A 16,774-nucleotide genomic window follows, 5' to 3' on the forward strand; every position below is an offset into this window, starting at 1 on the left:
TTTATATCTAAAAGAAATAATATACTCACTTTGTAACTCCATAGTCAATTCCTATTGTTGCTAAGTATTTGGGCACAAATCTCTTCTCACAATAGCGTTTTATAATACAGCTCTAAAAATAATAAAATACAAATATGTGGTAAATACATACAGGCACATACATAAAAATATAAAAATCAAAATTCACTGTTACGTTCTAATAAAAGAAGCTGATCTTAAAAGGCAACAATAAAAATACATGAGGCAATCAAGAAATAAAGTGCTTACAAGAAGAATAAAAAGAGCTTCTTTCCGGAATATTATGGAAAAGTTCCCCACCCTCTGCCAGAAAACTGGAATGCCTAACCAAGAAAAAACAGTAATGCTTGGAAAACAAACTTCCACAACAAAGATCTGCTGTGGGATTATAAATAGATCTCTCATTTACATACAAGTGATTCAAAGTTCCTATCGCACTTAAAATTTTTTTATTTAATACTGTTTTCCAAATGATAAAGTTTATGAAATTAGACATGGTGATATAAAAGTAAATTTAAATTAATTAAAACAGAACAAACAGAACAAAACCAATTCAAGGGGGCAGAGAAATAGGTTTTACCAGGCACCTGATCTAAGTTCGTTACAACAGCTGAGCACTGTAATCATCTCTAAGTTTCCTGACAACTAAGGCAGAAAGGGAAACATGATGAGTTACACAGTTCTTATTCTCTGATAAAAGAAATCATCAAGTTTTCCTTAAGAGAGAAACCTTTACCTGCCATTGAACTCAAGGAAAAATTATCGCATAGGAGACAGTGGCTAACAGAATGTAGAATGTCTTCAATTACAGTTTTACAAAATACACCTAAACACACCTGTTTAAGTGGGCATATCTTAAAGCTGCCTTCGACAAAAGCTAAATTATAAGATTAAATCTTAATTCAGTAAAAATACATCTTCAGTGAATTGAGATCATAGTCTTAACATATCGCCTCATGGGACAATTAGAAAATTCAGAAGAATGATTTCCACCTTCACATCTATACTTCACCATTCCCAGAAACTTTTCTACCTCAAAGATCTCTAAAATTTCCCTAAATACAACCTCCATCTCTTGTCATCTTTCCCTCAGCCTTACTCCTGCTAAATTTAGTGCTCAACATCAAAATCCAAACTTTTCCTCTAGCTTTCTCTGTTCTTTCAGTCCATCATACATACCTGTTCAGGACTCTTTCCCCTGGAGTCTTGGCTTTATGGTTAACCAGCTAATTATTAGTCTCTTTCAAATATCAGATGTCTAACAAACCTCTCAAAAGTGCTGGTTTATAATTACTTCAGAGTTGAATGCTGCACAGAACTAATGGTCTCCATGATCAAATGATCATCTGGGTCACCACACCATCACCATCAACCCTCTTATATCCGGTTCCAAGTAATTGATTACCCAAATCAACAGATATGTCTTCAGTCCTATGGCTAGCAAACTCTTACATCCTGCACTCCTAATCTAAGCTAGTCAGTCCCCATCTACTAACGTGGAAACATCTTTCCCCAACCTTTCCTCAGATTCATTCCTATCCAGTTCAGACCTCCTCCTCCCCAATGCTTATCCTGGGCTTTCTGCTCATTCCACTATGCCTTCTAGAAGCATCATTCACCCTATCTTCTGGTACTCATAAAAACCTAAGCCACAGTTTTCCCATCTATAAAATGAAGAAAATAATAATAGTACTACTTATCTCACAAGGCTGTTTTGAGGATTAACTATTTTAACTACACATACGCAAATATTTTATAACCTTAGAGCTGTAGAAATGTAAGCTATCATTGGGTTAGAGTTTGTCTTTTTAAACATATTCATTCCAAATAAATCAGTAAAAGCTTTTTACTGTTAAAGGAGTTTAATTATTAATGTTTTTGTTGTTGGTGGTGTTATTTTTAAATGAAGAGAATACTCCAAAAAGCTTTTGTTGACAAAGCTAGGATTGGGAATGAGAGAAGAAACCAGCTTTATGACAAGGATGGGGAATAGGAGAGACAAGGCACTACTTACTTACAAAGTAAATACATATAATTTTATATATAAACCACTGGCCCTAGAGGACCTCTCTGGAATGAACCAGTGTTCCCTCCCTCTCTTCCTAACCAGAAGCCCCAGAGTTTAGACATCTCTGGGGCACAAAACTGAAAAAAAAAAAACCCCAAAAACCCAAACCTCAAGAATTAAAGTTCAAGGTGCTCCTAATTGTTCTACTACGGGCAGGCAAATATCCACAATAGTTTGGGCTGCCAAACCATAGACTCTGAGGAACATTATGCTTTCATTTCTCCTTACCCTTATATCGCTTATCTTATCACAGTGACTCCTAAAAAGATGCTACAATCAGAAATAGTAACAATCAGCAATGACTGCAGCTTTGTCTAAAATAAATGTTTTTGTTTTGTTTTGTTTTTTTAGTGAGGCAATTGGGGTTAAGTGACTTGCCCAGGGTCACACAGCTAGTAAGTGTTAAGTGTCTGAGGCGGGATTTGAACTCAGGTACTCCTGACTCCAAGGCCGGTGCTCTATCCACTGTACCACCTAGCTGCCCCCTAAAATAAATTAAAAAAAAAAAAAGCTTTATTTTTCACTGATTTTGTTTGGCTAAATGCTAGTATTCACATATAATGACTAAGTTTTACTTGATGTAGAAGATGAGATCTGAAGAATGGCCTGGTGTATTTATCTTAGATTAATCTCTAAGGCTCTACGGTCAATGTTTCCACTAAGTTACATGTAACTATGTATGACATAAAATATTTCTAGTTTCTATACGTTTTCAAAATTTTTAAGTTTAACAAAGACTGTATTTGGACTCCCCATATTCTTCGTTTGCTTTTTAAAATTTTCTTAATTAAACTCTCTCCTTCCAATCTCTCTCCTGTTCCTATCATACGATGTCTTTCTGCTATTTAATAGTATTATCCTATCAGAAGAAGAAAGGACCATTCATACTGATTCTTCTAAGCCTACCTATATTCTCAAAGAAACACATAATGTTAGAACTAGAAGAGAGCTTCAACACCATCTTTTTCTGCTGCAAAATTACATGATCAGGTGGCATAGCCAAGATAGTGGAGTGTGAAAAAGCAGTACAGCTCAGGTCTCCCCACAACTCCGACAACAATCTAAGAACAGCAGACCAAGTAGTAATTGTGAAATTAAAGAAAAAAAAACTATAACAAGTCATCTTTCCACCCCAAGATCATAAATTCAACTTAAAAAATTTAATTTACAAAATTTGCAAAATTCAATTTTTAGGAAAGTGACCAGGGCAAGAACTACAGAAGAGAGGCCACTAGGATCATGGACTCAGAACCCAGAGTTCTGAACTAGGCCAACAGCATGGAGATTCCTAGAACTTATGACAGACTCAGTCCCCATCCCAACCCCACCACTATTTCTAGCTCAGTGCCTAAAGCATTGACTCACCCAGGACAGCATCACAGGGGTCTTCTAGAAGGGACAGGATCACACACTCAGCCCCTAGAACTCCCAACTAGGCCAGCAATGCCAGATTGCCCAAAGCAGATTGCTGGAAGAATGACAAAATTTAAAAAAAAGAAAAACAGCTCTTATGAGCCCAGGATTGCTAAACTTGGAAGAGGAGAATAACTCCAACATACCTATAAGCAAACCTTCAAAGAAAAAGACAACTTGAGCATAATTTCAACCAGACTTCCTGCAAGAAACAAAGCAAGAGTTGTGTTTTTTAAAGAGCTAAAAAAGTGATTCTATAAATGAATTTAGAGTACTAGAGGAAATGACTGGAAAAGAAATGAGAGCTAATAAAAATAGAATTGGAAAAGGAATTAACAGCTTGGCACAAGAAATATAAAACCTTATCCAAGCAAAAGAGAAGACAGGAAAGGCAGCAAAAGCACTCTGATCAACACAATGACCAAATGATTCCCAAGGACTCTTGATGAAACCATGCTACCCACTGAATGCTAGAAAGGTAATGCACTCAGAACTCAGACTTCCACACACTTTTTTGTCATGGCCAATGTAGGAACTTGTTTTACTTGCTTATTCATGATTACAAATGGGGTTTTGTTTTTCTTTCTTGGTCTGTGGGGATGAGGGGGATGGATAGGGGAGAATAAAAGGCAGGTTTTCATTGATTGAAATTATTAATTAATTTTAATTTATTAAAATTATTGAAACAAATTATAATTTTTTTAATCTTGAAAGAATCATGTCTAAATCTCTTAGAATCACAGGGCAAAGTAAAAATAGTAAGAATCCACTGACTATGTCCTAAAATAAACTCCAAAAGAAAACTCCCAGGAAAGTCATAGCCAAAATCCAGAGGCTTCCAGGTAGAAGAGAAAAAATATTACAAGCATCCAGAAAATATCAAGTAATGACAGTCAGGATCACACAAGATATAACAGTTATCACCAAAAGGGAGTGGGGAGAATAGATTATGATATTCTAAAGGGTGAAAGATGCAGGCTTACAACCAAGAATAACTTACCCTGCAAAACTCAGTATAATCCTGCAGGGGAAAAATGCACTTTTAATAAAATAAAGGACTTTCAATCATTCATGATAGAAATATTGGAGCTAATTATAAACTATGAACTACAAAGTAAATAGGAGTAAAGAGAAATAAAAAAGGTAAAAACAAGTAATAATAATAACAATAACAATAATAATAAAATAATCAGAAAAGACTTTAAAATAATAAAGTGGCTGAATTCTAATGGGGGTAGGGTGAGGTGACACAAGAATCCACTAAGAACAGTGATGTCATCAGGGGTCAGAGAGTCAAGTAAATGGTGGGCCTGGGGAGTGGTTTTTGTTATGGTTTAATGATCTTAAATGAAAATAGGAAAGGAAGGAGATGAAGGGAAGGAAGTATATACTAGGGAAGAAATGGGGAATGGGGGGATAATTTATCTCATAACTGGGAAGAGCAATGGAAATCTATACAACTGGGGAGTAGGGGGAAGAGGCATCACTTGAACCTCATTTTGAACTGATGCAGAGTGAAGTAAGCAAAATCAAGATTACAACTTATACTATAACATTATAAAAATGAACAATTTTGAAAGAACTAAGAATTCTGATCAATGCAATGATCTGTCGCAATTATAGAGGGCTATTGATTTAGAATGCTACTTACTTCCTGACAGAGAGATGATGGACTAGATATACAGAGTATGACATATATTTTTGGACAAGGTCAATGTGACTACGTTTATTTGTTTTAGGGTCTTTTCCCCCCTTTTTCCCCGGGGTGGGGGGGTGGAGAGAAGGGAGGAAGGCAGGTGTTAATTGAAAAAAAAAATTTAATTTAAAAATTGTAATGACCAAGATCTGCCCCAAAGAAGAACTATGGGAAGATATCTCCCCTCCTTCTTTGCAGAGGTGAGGGACCATGGGTACAAAATATTACAGATAATATCACATTTTTTCAATATGTTGGTTAGTTCTATTTAACTTTTTTTCTTTCCTTTTTTCCTTCTTCATTATAAGAAATTACTTTTCTGAGAGGGGTTAGGATATGATACAGTAGAAAAAAGTAGTCAAATAAAAAAGAAAAGATATCAATAAGAATTTATTTTAAAAAGAAAACCGGAGGGGGGCGGCTAGGTGGCACAGTAGATAAGCACCGGCCCTGAATTCAGGAGTACCTGAGTTCAAATCTGGCCTCAGACACTTGACACTTACTAGTTGTGTGACCCTGGGCAAGTCACTTAACCCCCATTGCCCCGCCAAAAAAAAAAAAAAAAGAAAAAAAAAAAGAAACCATCTGGTCCAGGACTATTACTTAACTGAAGCCCAGAGAGGTAAAGTACCCACGGTTATGTAACGATTGGAATGACGCCACCTGCTGGAGAGTTACTGTAGGAAGCGTCCAACATGAGGAGGAGGGCCTCTGAGGGGGCAGGACCTTGCAGCTTTTCTTTGGCGTCAAGGAAGTGACGTTTTGCTTGTGGGAGGAAGAAGGGGGGAGAGGCTGGCACGCATGGCTCACTCTCGTTCGTGTGGAGAGAGTAGAGCATAGGAATGCTCTCTCCCTTTAGATAGATAGATGAATCTAGGCCTTTCTCTTCTCTTTACCAAATTCTTATTCTCCTTAATAAATGCTTAAAAGTCATAACTCTTGCTAAGCTTATAATTTATTGGCGACCACTCATTAGATATTTTAGACAGTATAGCTAGAATTTAGCCCTTACAGTTTATGCAGGCAGTTCTGAACAAAAACTGGGACTAAAACTGAGTTATCTTTAGTCCCCAGTCAAATATTCATTTTATAATCACTAATTAGGGACGAAGAGGCAAATAAAACAAACAAATATTTGAGACTATCCTATAGGAAAACTGGTTTAGGACAGTTGTAAGGAGCAAAAGGCAAAATCAAAAGAAGTGTCTGTTCCCAGTAATCTCCTAATTATCAAATCTGATGACTTTTTTTTCAGTCTTCATCCTGCTTGACTTCTCTGTAGCATTTTGACCAACCTCTGCTCCTGGGCATGCTTTCCTCTATGAGTTTTTATGACCCAGTTCTCTCTTGGTTTCCCTACTGCTCCTTCTGAATGTTTCTTTTCAGTGTCTTTTATTAGATCATCTCATATACTGACCCCTAACGATTGTAGTACCAAGGTTCTAGCTGGGACTTAAAAATTATCAATGCCAATTTTTAAAAAGTAAGACACAAATGGTTTACCAAGAACTGAAACCCAAGAAAGGTGATGAGAAGGTAAGAAAGCACTTTAACACTATGAAGTCATGATGCCTGAATGAACTACATTTCAGAACACTGAAACAATCTGTAGACGTAATTGCTGAGTCAATGTCTATGATTGTTGAAAAATTGCAGAGTAGGTTGAAAGACTGAAAAGGGGCTAATGTCCTAGTTTTCAAGAAGGTGAATTATTCAAATTGTAGTTTGCCAATCTTGATGCTCAAGACTGCAAAACTTTTAGACTTAATTATTGAAGGTTTGCGAGAACTTCAAAAGAGAGATGCTATTCATTTTAAATTTATTTGTTCATCAAGAACAAGTTATTACAGACTAAATTCATCTTTTTTTTTTCGCCTGACTATAACATCCTTAGATGAGGAAAATGTTACTGATATATAGTATACCTGATTTCTAGGAGGAACTTGTCAAAGTTTATCATTAAAAGTATCTCAAGGGGTAGCTAGGTGGAGTGGTGGATAAAGCACCCGCCCTGGATTCAGGAGGACCCGAGTTCAAATCCAGCCTCAGACACTTGACACTTACTAGCTGTGTGACCTTGGGCAAGTCACTTAGCTCTCATTGCCCTGCTCTGCACCCCCCCCCCAAATAAGTATCTTATGGACAAGATGAAGAGGGATGGATGTGGAATGGATAAAGAATAGTTAGATCACCATTAGATTAAGAACTAATTCGGTTACCAGATCCAAAGAGTAGTAATTAGTAATACATAGATCAATGTCAAACTGGAGGTAGGTCTCTAGTGGGGTGCAACAAGGTTCTTTCTGTCCAACATTTCCTTCAATGTCTTGGAATGAAGGTAAATATGGAATATTTACCAAATTTACAGATGACATAAAGCTATGTTACACTTAATTTGCTTGCAACTGAGCTTGCAATCTACTCAAATCCTTGATTCCTTTATACAGAGATTACTTATAGTCTTCAAAGGTTTGAGTACTGTCAATGATGTTACTTCAGGTATAGATTGAACTAGATGACTTCTGAGTTCCCTTTCAACTGTAAGATGTTATGATTTCTTGTTTTTTATGATGAAAGATGTAATGAGGAAAAGTAAGTCCTGATGAGGTGGGGTGGTAAGGTAAGTCAAAATAAAATCAAGGGGGACAGCTAGGTGGAGCAGTGGATAAAGCACTGGCCTTGGATTCAGGAGGACATGAGTTCAAATACAGCCTCAGACACTTGACACTTAACTAGTTGTGTGACCCTGGGCAAATCATTTAATCCTCATTGCCCTGCAAAAACAAAAACAAGAAAATAAAATAAAATAAAATCAAGGGGTTCATTTTGAAGTAAGAAGCACACTGGTGGCTGGGAGAAAAGGAAGGAGAGCCACCTAAGTGAAGTGAGAAGGATCATTCACAGGGTAGAGGAGCCCTGAACTCCTGAGGAAAAGAAAGAGAGTCCCTGAGAGGAAAGGGAGGTAAGAAAGGAGAGGTACTGGAGATAACCATCATCTACTTCAACATTTTGCCTTAGAACCTGCCTAGTTTCTTTTATCACTTTCTTCTCACTTTTTCTCCTTTCCTTTCCAAACATAGCTTGTCAGGTCCTCCGTGGGCCTAACCTAATTCTGTCTGAAGTGTCAAGGAAAGAGGTGGGGGAAGGGGAGAGCCAGCCAAAATGAAGTGACTAAGGTGGAATTTGCCTGAGGGAAATTTCACAAGGATGGACAAAAATAAGATGTGTACATTAAACTGAGGATTTGGACAAGGGCAACTGCGTGCAGCTTGATGGAAATTGTGTACCTGCTGCCACCATCAAAGTCTCCCTCTGCTTCATCCAGAGGCCTCTCCCATCTCAACCAAGCTCCCTTAGGAAACATGAAAATAAACAGGGAAAAGGCCAATTCCATCGATGATGTACAAGAAAAAATTGCTAAGATGTTCTTTGTCCTTTGTTCTGGAAGAGGAGCATGACATCAGAGAGGTGATGTCATGACTTGCAGTGAATTGGATTTAAGTAAGGGAAGGCTGTGCAAAGTCACCAGGCTCAATCTCTCCTCCAGAGACATCTGGGTTCAATGACAAGATATACACCAGGGCAACTAGAGATGGCACTGGATGTTTAAGGTAATTGAGGTTAAATGACTTTCCCAGGGTCACACACATACTAAGTGTTAAGTGTCTGAGGTCAGATTTGAATCCACATCCTCCTGACTTCAGGGCCAGGGTTCTGTCCACTACACCACCTAGGTGCCCACTAAGACATAGTACCAAACCAGTCAACAAGCACTTATGAAGTGCCTGCTATGGACCAAGCACAGTGCTAGGTGATGTGGATACAAATCTGAAAATGAAACTATCTCTACCTTCAAAGAAGTTACATTCTACTGGAGAGGTATATGGTTTGTTTTTGGTTTTTTTGGTTTTTTTTGGTGAGGCAATTGGGGTTAAGTGACTTGCCCAGGGTCACACAGCTAGTAAGTGTTAAGTGTCTGAGGCCGGATTTGAACTCAGGTACTCCTGAATCCAGGGCCAGTGCTTTATCCACTGCGCCATCTAGCTGCCCCGAGAGGTACATGTTTAAGAGAAAAAGTCAAGGCAAGTCCAGAGGCATTTAAGTGCCTACTATGTGCAAAGTGGTGTGTAAAGCTATTTGGATACCAAAAAAGGAGGGGGTGCTCAAAAACAGTTTTTCCTCTCGAGGAGTTCACAGTGCAGTGGGGAAGATAACATGAAAACTGGTATGTAGGAACAGGATAAGATAATCAACAAAGGGAAAGCATTAGTATTAAGGGGTATCAGAAAGGCCTTTTGTACTTTAAGGAAGCAAGAGAAGCCAGGAGACTGACGAAGAGATAAAGAATTCCAGGCATGGGAAATAGCCAGTGAAAATGAAACAAGCTTGGAGATGGATTGTCCTGTTTGAATAACAGCAAGGAGGGCCAGTGTCCAGTGGTCACAGAGAAAGTGGAAAAGGAATTAAGACATAAGACTGAGAACTTATCTTTTCCCCCAAACCCATCCCTCTTTTGAGCTCCCCAGTTATCTTCCCAGCAACCCAGGTGAATAATCTCAGTGTTATCCTCAGCTTGCACTCTCATTCACCAATCAGTGGACAAAGCTTGTCATTTTCATCTCCACAACATCTTTCATGTCTGTACCCCCCTTTCCACTCTTTCAACCACTACTTTAGTTCAAGCTCCCACTAACTCTAGGCGGACCTATTACACATCCTCCTAACTGATCTCCTGACTCAAGTCTTTCCCAACTCCAATTCATCTTCCATGCAAGCCACCAAAGTGATTTTCTTAAAGTGCAGGTCTGACCATGTCACCCTCCCCAAATTAAACTCCTAGTGGCCCCCTATTCCTTTTAGAAACAAATATAAACTCCTGTGCTTGGCATACAAAGCTCTTCACAAACCTGGCCTTTTCCTACTTTTCACATTTATTAATACCTTCCACGGAGTCTTTGATTCAACCACAGTGGCCCATTTGTTGTTTCTCACACTGGAACTCCCCATCTTTGTGCCTTTGCATTGCTGTCCCTCATGGCTGAAAGGTACTTCTTCACTTCCATCTCATAGAATCCCTAGTCTTTTTCAAGATTCAGCTCCAGCAAGTCTACAAGAGGCTTTTCCTGGTCATCCCAGCTGCTAGTGCCTCCCCCTATCTTGTACATACTTGGTATTGTGTAGCTAACTACATATGTGTTTTCTTCCCCATTAGAATACAAGCTCTTTGAGAATGAGGACTGTTTAATTTTAGTTTTTGTAGAATAACAACAACAATAACAACAGCAAGCATTTATATGGTGCTAGAAGGTTTACAAAATGCTTTACGTATGTTATCTTGTTTTACCCTCACAACAACCCTGAAATTAGGTGCTGTTATTATCCCCATTTTACAGTTGGGGAACTGAGGCAAGGCAGAAGTTAAGTGAGTTGCCCAGGGTCACACTGTTGGTGAATGTCTGAAGCTGGATTTGAACTCAGCTCTTCCTGTGTCCAGGCACACCATTCTGGACTCTGTGCCACCAGCTGCCTCAAAGATATGTCTGTGCCCAAGCTGTAGCTCTGCCTAATCATGATCTCTGTGGTCTTGGTAAGTCACTTCTCCCTGAATTTCAATTTTTTTATCTGTTAAATTGAAATAACTTTTGTGTTATCTCCCTCACAGGGTTATTATGAGGATCAAATGAAAGCACAGACAAAAGAACTATGCAGAATTTAAAGTGTTATACTATTATGAGCAGAGAACAGTGACTTTTATATGAATTTTAAAAGGTCACTGGACTTGAAGTCATATGGCCTGGGTTTAAATCCTGACTGTGGGACCAGGATTAACTATTATGTGTGACCATGGCCAATCCCTTCCAACTGATTCCAAGTACACAAGGTTGATTTAGGTGTGACAGAAAGATGCACATTCTGATAATCAGAGCAGTTTCAAGATGGAATGAATTCCATCTCACTGTTTGGTTTTAAAGCAGAGATTTGTCAGGGATGATCCCTATCTTAGAAGGGAGCTTCATAAAGTCATAAATATAGAGCTGGAAGAGACCATACAAGTCATCCTCTTCAACCTCCTCATTTTGAAGAAGAGGAAACTGAGACCTGGAAAGGTTAAGTGATTTGTCCTGGATCAGTAAATGATAAAAATGAGATAAACCCCAGTTTCCTGATTCCAGATCCAGTGTGCTTTTTACTTAACTTCCATCACTTTGGTTTCTCTGGCTTCCTTCACGATTCAGATCAAATCCCACTTTCTGCAAGAGGTCTTATCTTCTCAGGACTGCCTTCCATTTATTCTGCAAACATTTACATGTTGTCTCCTCCGTAAGAATATACAATCTTTTTTTTTTTTTAGTGAGGCAATTGGGGTTAAGTGACTTGCCCAGGGTCACACAGCTAGTAAGTGTGTGTTAAGTGTCTGAGGCCGGATTTGAACTCAGGTACTCCTGACTCCAGGGCCGGTGCTCTATCCACTGCGCCACCTAGCTGCCCCAAGAATATACACTCTTAAGGGCAAGAGCTGTCTTTCCCTTTCTTTGAATCCACAGGGCCAGGCACACAGTGAGCACTTATTGCTTGCTGACTGAACCACACTGCTTCCAACAGCTCCCTCCCACATTTATGATTCTAACAAGAATAGCTAGCATTTGTAACATGCTTTTTAAGATTTGAAAAGTTCCTATGTCAACCTCCTTAGATTTTAAGCCTGGAAGTTAGAGAAGCAGGGGGGTCAGCTCAAGAGAAGGAAGAACTTGTTAATAAAAGAGGTCCAAAATTGGAATAGTCTGCCTTAAGAAGTGCTGAGTTCCCCATCACCGGGACTCTTCAAGTAGAGGCTGGATGACCACTTGTTGGGTATAGTCTTTAGGAGCCGGTTAGATAGGATAGCCTGAGAGGTCGATTTCACTTCTAATATCCTGATTCTATCCTAACTGAAGGCAGGGCTGTCTTTGAGGAGCTGGCCAGCTCGGGGCAGTAGAAAGGGCCCTGACTCCGAAGTTAACAGACCAGGTTCCAAATTTGACTCTGCCATCTACTATCTGTATGACCTTGGACAAGTCGCCTCCCCCCTCCGCCCCTGCTGGGGGTCTCAGTTTCCTTTCCATAAAACCAGGGAGATTGAATTGGAAGGTGCATTACTGAAGCGCCTAGAAAACGACCTCTTCCGCCTTCCCCAGCTAGCCCCCGGCGGGGCAAAAGGGCGGATAGGCCTGAAGCCTTTGAGTGGCTGGGGCCGCAGCCAATGGACGCCGGCTCTGCCACCTAGTCCCGCCCCTCACCCGCTCCGCTCCGCCCCTCCTGGCGCGCGGTACTCACTTTCCCCACTTCTGCGTTGCCCATGGAGATGACTTTGATGCGCAGGGACTTGCCCGGCTCCTTCCGCTTCGGCATACTGGCCTCCATTGCTCTCACGGCCGCGGAGCCAACGAACAGGATGCAGTCGTTCCTCTTTCGCTAAGCTCGGCCTTCTTTTGGGCCTCCGCCGGCTAATCGGGGAGCCGCCGCATACGCCGTCGCCGTCACCGCTGCCGCCTCAGAGACACGACCCGCCATAGCGGGCCAGACTGCCAAGCAGCAGGCGTGCCCCGAGCCCTGGGCGCGCGACAAGTCTCGCGAGGAGAGATGGGGAGGGAGTGACGTCACTTCCCCTCCCCTCCCACCTGTCGTTGCCCCGAATCCTTCTGGGCCACGAGTTTTGTTATTCTCGTGGTCCTCACAGTCCAAGGACCCCAGGGATAAGCGAGGGTATTCCTTTTCCTTTCACCAGCTTCCTCTGGATCGCAGTTATTTACAGGCCCCTCTGGGACTACTTTTGTTAGAAAGATTGGGATCCCCGGGCCGCCTGGGACCCCTCAGCCACAGGCATAGGCCCGGGTCCAGGCCCAGGAAGCCCGTTCATGCTGAAGGCCATCGAGGTAGTGGGACTTACCCCAGGCGTGGTTCAGTGTTTGAGCCTGTTTTGTCTGCAAAATTGGAGGGTTAGACTAGATAGCTCTAAAGACCCTTTAAACCTAGTAACTATAACTACATTGTCTCTAACCCTTTCTCACTCCTACAACATTTTCCTGCTCACTTTTCATTATTGTCTTTATTAAAACGTAAGCCCAGGGAAAGCTAGGTGGTGCAGTGGATAGAGCACTGGCCCTGGAGTCGGGAGGACCTGAGTTCAATATCTGACCTCAGACACTTAACACTTACTGGCTGTGTGACTCTGGGCAAGTCATTTAACCCCAATTGCCTTACCAAAAACAAACAAACAAAAAAAACTGTAAGCCCCTTGAGAATTGGGAATGTCCAAGCTTGTATTTGTTTCCCTTCCGAATAAAGGCACAGTGCCTGGCACTTGGGAAACCGCTTTAATCAATGTTTGGCCTAGCTCCTGAATTGAGTAAGATAGGTTTCTGTTCTGGCCAGCTGTGCCTCCCAAAATGCATAAAGCAAGGTAAATATTATGTCCACCTCTTCCTGACCCCAATTTGGAGGATTTTCTTGGTAAAGATATTGGAATGGTTTGCCCTTTCCTTCTCCAGTAGACTAAACAAATAAGTGTATGACTTCTTGTCCAGGGTCACATAGCTAGCAAGTGGCTGAGGCCACATTTAAATTCAGGTTTTCCTGACTCCAGGCTCAGTGTTATATTCACTGAACCATTTAGCTACCTCCTTAGCAAGGCAGGCTATGGCCTAATTTTACACACCATCAATTCACGACACCCCAGCCTCCATTTGGCAACTTACGGTACCTAGGAGGGCCCTTTTACTATTCTGGGCTGCTATTTCTTAGTCTCACTGGACTACACAGTCTAGTAGCCCTTAAGCAGCATAGAAAATAGAAAAAAAGCAGTAGACTCAAGGTATAAGTTAGTGGATTCAAGTTGCAAGTTAATAATAATGGGTACTTTTTTTAACATGTTAAGATTTGCAAGTGCTTATTGACCAGCAAAGAACTTAACATATCTCATTCAATCCACAAAGCAGAAAGGAACTATATGAAATCTAATTTTAAAACTTTGCAGGACTAGAGTTAAATAACTGGAGAAACAATTGTTTATAACTAGGTTGAGCCAATATATGAAAAATGACTCCTATCTAAAGTAATTTTCTCAGGGCTGTACAACCAAACTTCCAAAAGAATATAATAGAAAAATAATAAAATGTATACGGAGGAATAAAAGGTTCAGAATCTCAAGGGTAAAATGAAAAAAAAAAGTGAAAAGGATGGGGGTCTATCTCAATCTGCACTACATAGCAGTAATTAGTTTTTAAAAAGACATGGCTCAAAATCCATGGTAAGTACACATTAGGTACACACAACATAGAAGCAAACAAAACCACCACCATAGTGTTTAATAAAGCCAAAGACCCCAGATACTGGGGGAAGGACTTGCAATTTCTGGAAACTAGACAGCAATCTATCAGAAATTAGGTTTAGATCAACACTCCACACCATGAACCAATTTTCTCCTCTGATACTGCCACTCCCCTGGTGTAGGCCCTCTTCTCTTCATGCTTGTATTACTATAATAGCCTGCAGGTAGCCTACCTCTAGTCTCTTCACACTCCAATTCATCCGCTGGCCCCCAAAGTGATTTTCCTAAAGCACAGGTTCAACCATCTCACCTTCCTACTCAAACTCCAGTGGTTCCCTATAACCTCCAGGTGAAAAAAATATCCTTCATTTAACATTGAAAGCCCTTTATAATTTACCCTCCACGTTTCAGGCTTCTTTTACTTTATTCCCTGCAACGTACTCTTCAATCCAGTGATACTGACCTCCTTGCTGCTTCACCAACAATACACTCCATCTGGCCTTTAAGCATTTTCTCTGGCTGTCCCTCAAACCTGGAATGCTTCTTTTCTCATCTCTGTCTCCTGCTTTCCTGGCTTCCTTCAAGTCCCAACTTAAATCCCATCTCTACAGTAAGCCTTTCCAACCCCCCCCCCTTTTTTTTTTCCTCATGAGGGACAATGAGGGTTAAGTGACTTGCCCAGGGTTGCACAGCTAGTGCAAGTGTCTAAGGCTGATTTGAACTCAGGTCCTCCAGAATCCAGGGCAGGTGCTATTTCCATTATGCCACCTAGCTGTCCCCCCCCTTATTCTAGAGCCTTCTCCCTCTTGAATTATCTCCTGTTTTTCCTGTATATAGCTTATTTGAACATATTTGTTTGCTTATTATTCCCTTCATTAGGCTTGTGAGTTCCTTGACAATAAAGAGTGTCTTGTTGCCTTTTGTTTCTCTTTTTATTGACTGACTGACTTTATGCTACTTAGCTCAGTCACCACCTAAATGAAAACTTTTCTTATCCTATCCAACTGTTAGTGCTGTCCTCATCATCGTTGTAGCTGTTTTGTATCTATTTTGTATATTCCTATGTCATAGAGATACAGAGATAGAGGGAGAGAGAGAGATTATGGGCAAGATCCTACCAGAAATAATTATTAATTTATGATAATTTTTTCTCAGTAAATACTCCTTTATTTAAAGTTTTGAGTTCCAAATTTTTCCCCTCCTTCCCTTCCCCCACCCCAGTCCTTGAGGCAGTAAGCAATCAGATTTAGGTTATACATGTGCAATTATGTAAAACATTGCCATATTAGTCATTATGTACAAGAAAACTTGAATAAAAGAAAATAATTAAAGAAAGTGAAAAATAGCATGCTTCAATCTGTGTTCAATACCACTTCTTTCTTTGGAGGTGGATAGTATGCTTAATCATTAGTCCTTTGGGATTGTCTGGGAATTTATGACAATTCTAAATCTAAAATATTTCTGCCTAGAAAGAGAAAAATGTCCAACCTGACAGAACCCCAACCCCAACCCTGTCTGCCACTCCATGTCTTTGGCCAAGAGAAGTTATTTTGGAGTTACAATTATAACATTCCTGGACAATAGACAAAAATTCCACAAAGAGCTAAAATTTAATTACAGCACTTAGGGTAAAGTTCAAAGAACAATTTACTTCAGAAAACAGAATAATAGTCACTTAACTTTGGCATATCCTTGGCGAATCATTTCCTAAAACCCTTCTATTCCTCTTTGACTACTCCCTTGAAGGATTCTCCTTTCCAGCTGGTCAAAATCACCCTAATGTCCATGAATTGAAGTAATCAAAGAGATTTTTTCCTTCTTTTAATCTCTTCAGTGGAGTAGCACCTCTGGTGTAAGGACTTGGCAAGCCCTTTCTGGGCTGCTCATCCATCTTTGGTGTTTAACCTGTCACCTGTAGCTCCAAGAAAGCTATAGCATGCACAATGACTACACCCTGGTAAAACTGTCTGGGCAGACAGGCTAATCCAGATTGGAAGGGAGATGTCTACCCTAAACATGTGAAGACTTCCCACTAGCCAAATGGGCAAATGAGAACCATTTGTCCCAACAGCCATGAAGATGGCTTGAAGGCAGGCTCTGTGGAGTGCTTAGAGCTTGGTCAGACATCATCTCCAGTTATCTTGACTTCTGTCTTACCACTGGACTTCAATGACTCTTAAAGAAAGAGTGAGGCTGACAATTTTGTGCAACTCTGCCTCAGTTAAATCCAATTCATGAGCAAGTCAAGACACCATCCATCATGTCATTAGAC

At 40.4% G+C, this 16,774-nt stretch overlaps 1 protein-coding gene across 2 annotated transcripts in view; it reads right to left on the minus strand.

The window, feature by feature from the left end:
- DNAJC27 (DnaJ heat shock protein family (Hsp40) member C27) overlaps positions 1 to 12,786 on the minus strand; it is a 54,107-nt gene extending 41,321 nt beyond the window's left edge. The window contains exons 1-2 of one of the 2 annotated variants that reach the window (XM_043985226.1): positions 12,510 to 12,786; positions 30 to 112 (exon numbers count right to left, since the gene is read on the minus strand). In XM_043985226.1, coding sequence (XP_043841161.1) covers positions 30 to 112; positions 12,510 to 12,596 — 170 coding nt within the window. In that variant the 5' untranslated portion in view covers positions 12,597 to 12,786. The remainder of the gene's footprint in view (positions 1 to 29; positions 113 to 12,509) is intronic. The other variant, XM_043985227.1, reaches the window with a different exon arrangement.
- Positions 12,787 to 16,774: the final 3,988 nt, after the last annotated feature.

The sequence above is a fragment of the Dromiciops gliroides genome, chromosome 2 (genome assembly GCF_019393635.1).
Source record: "Dromiciops gliroides isolate mDroGli1 chromosome 2, mDroGli1.pri, whole genome shotgun sequence".
NCBI lineage: Eukaryota > Metazoa > Chordata > Mammalia > Microbiotheria > Microbiotheriidae > Dromiciops > Dromiciops gliroides.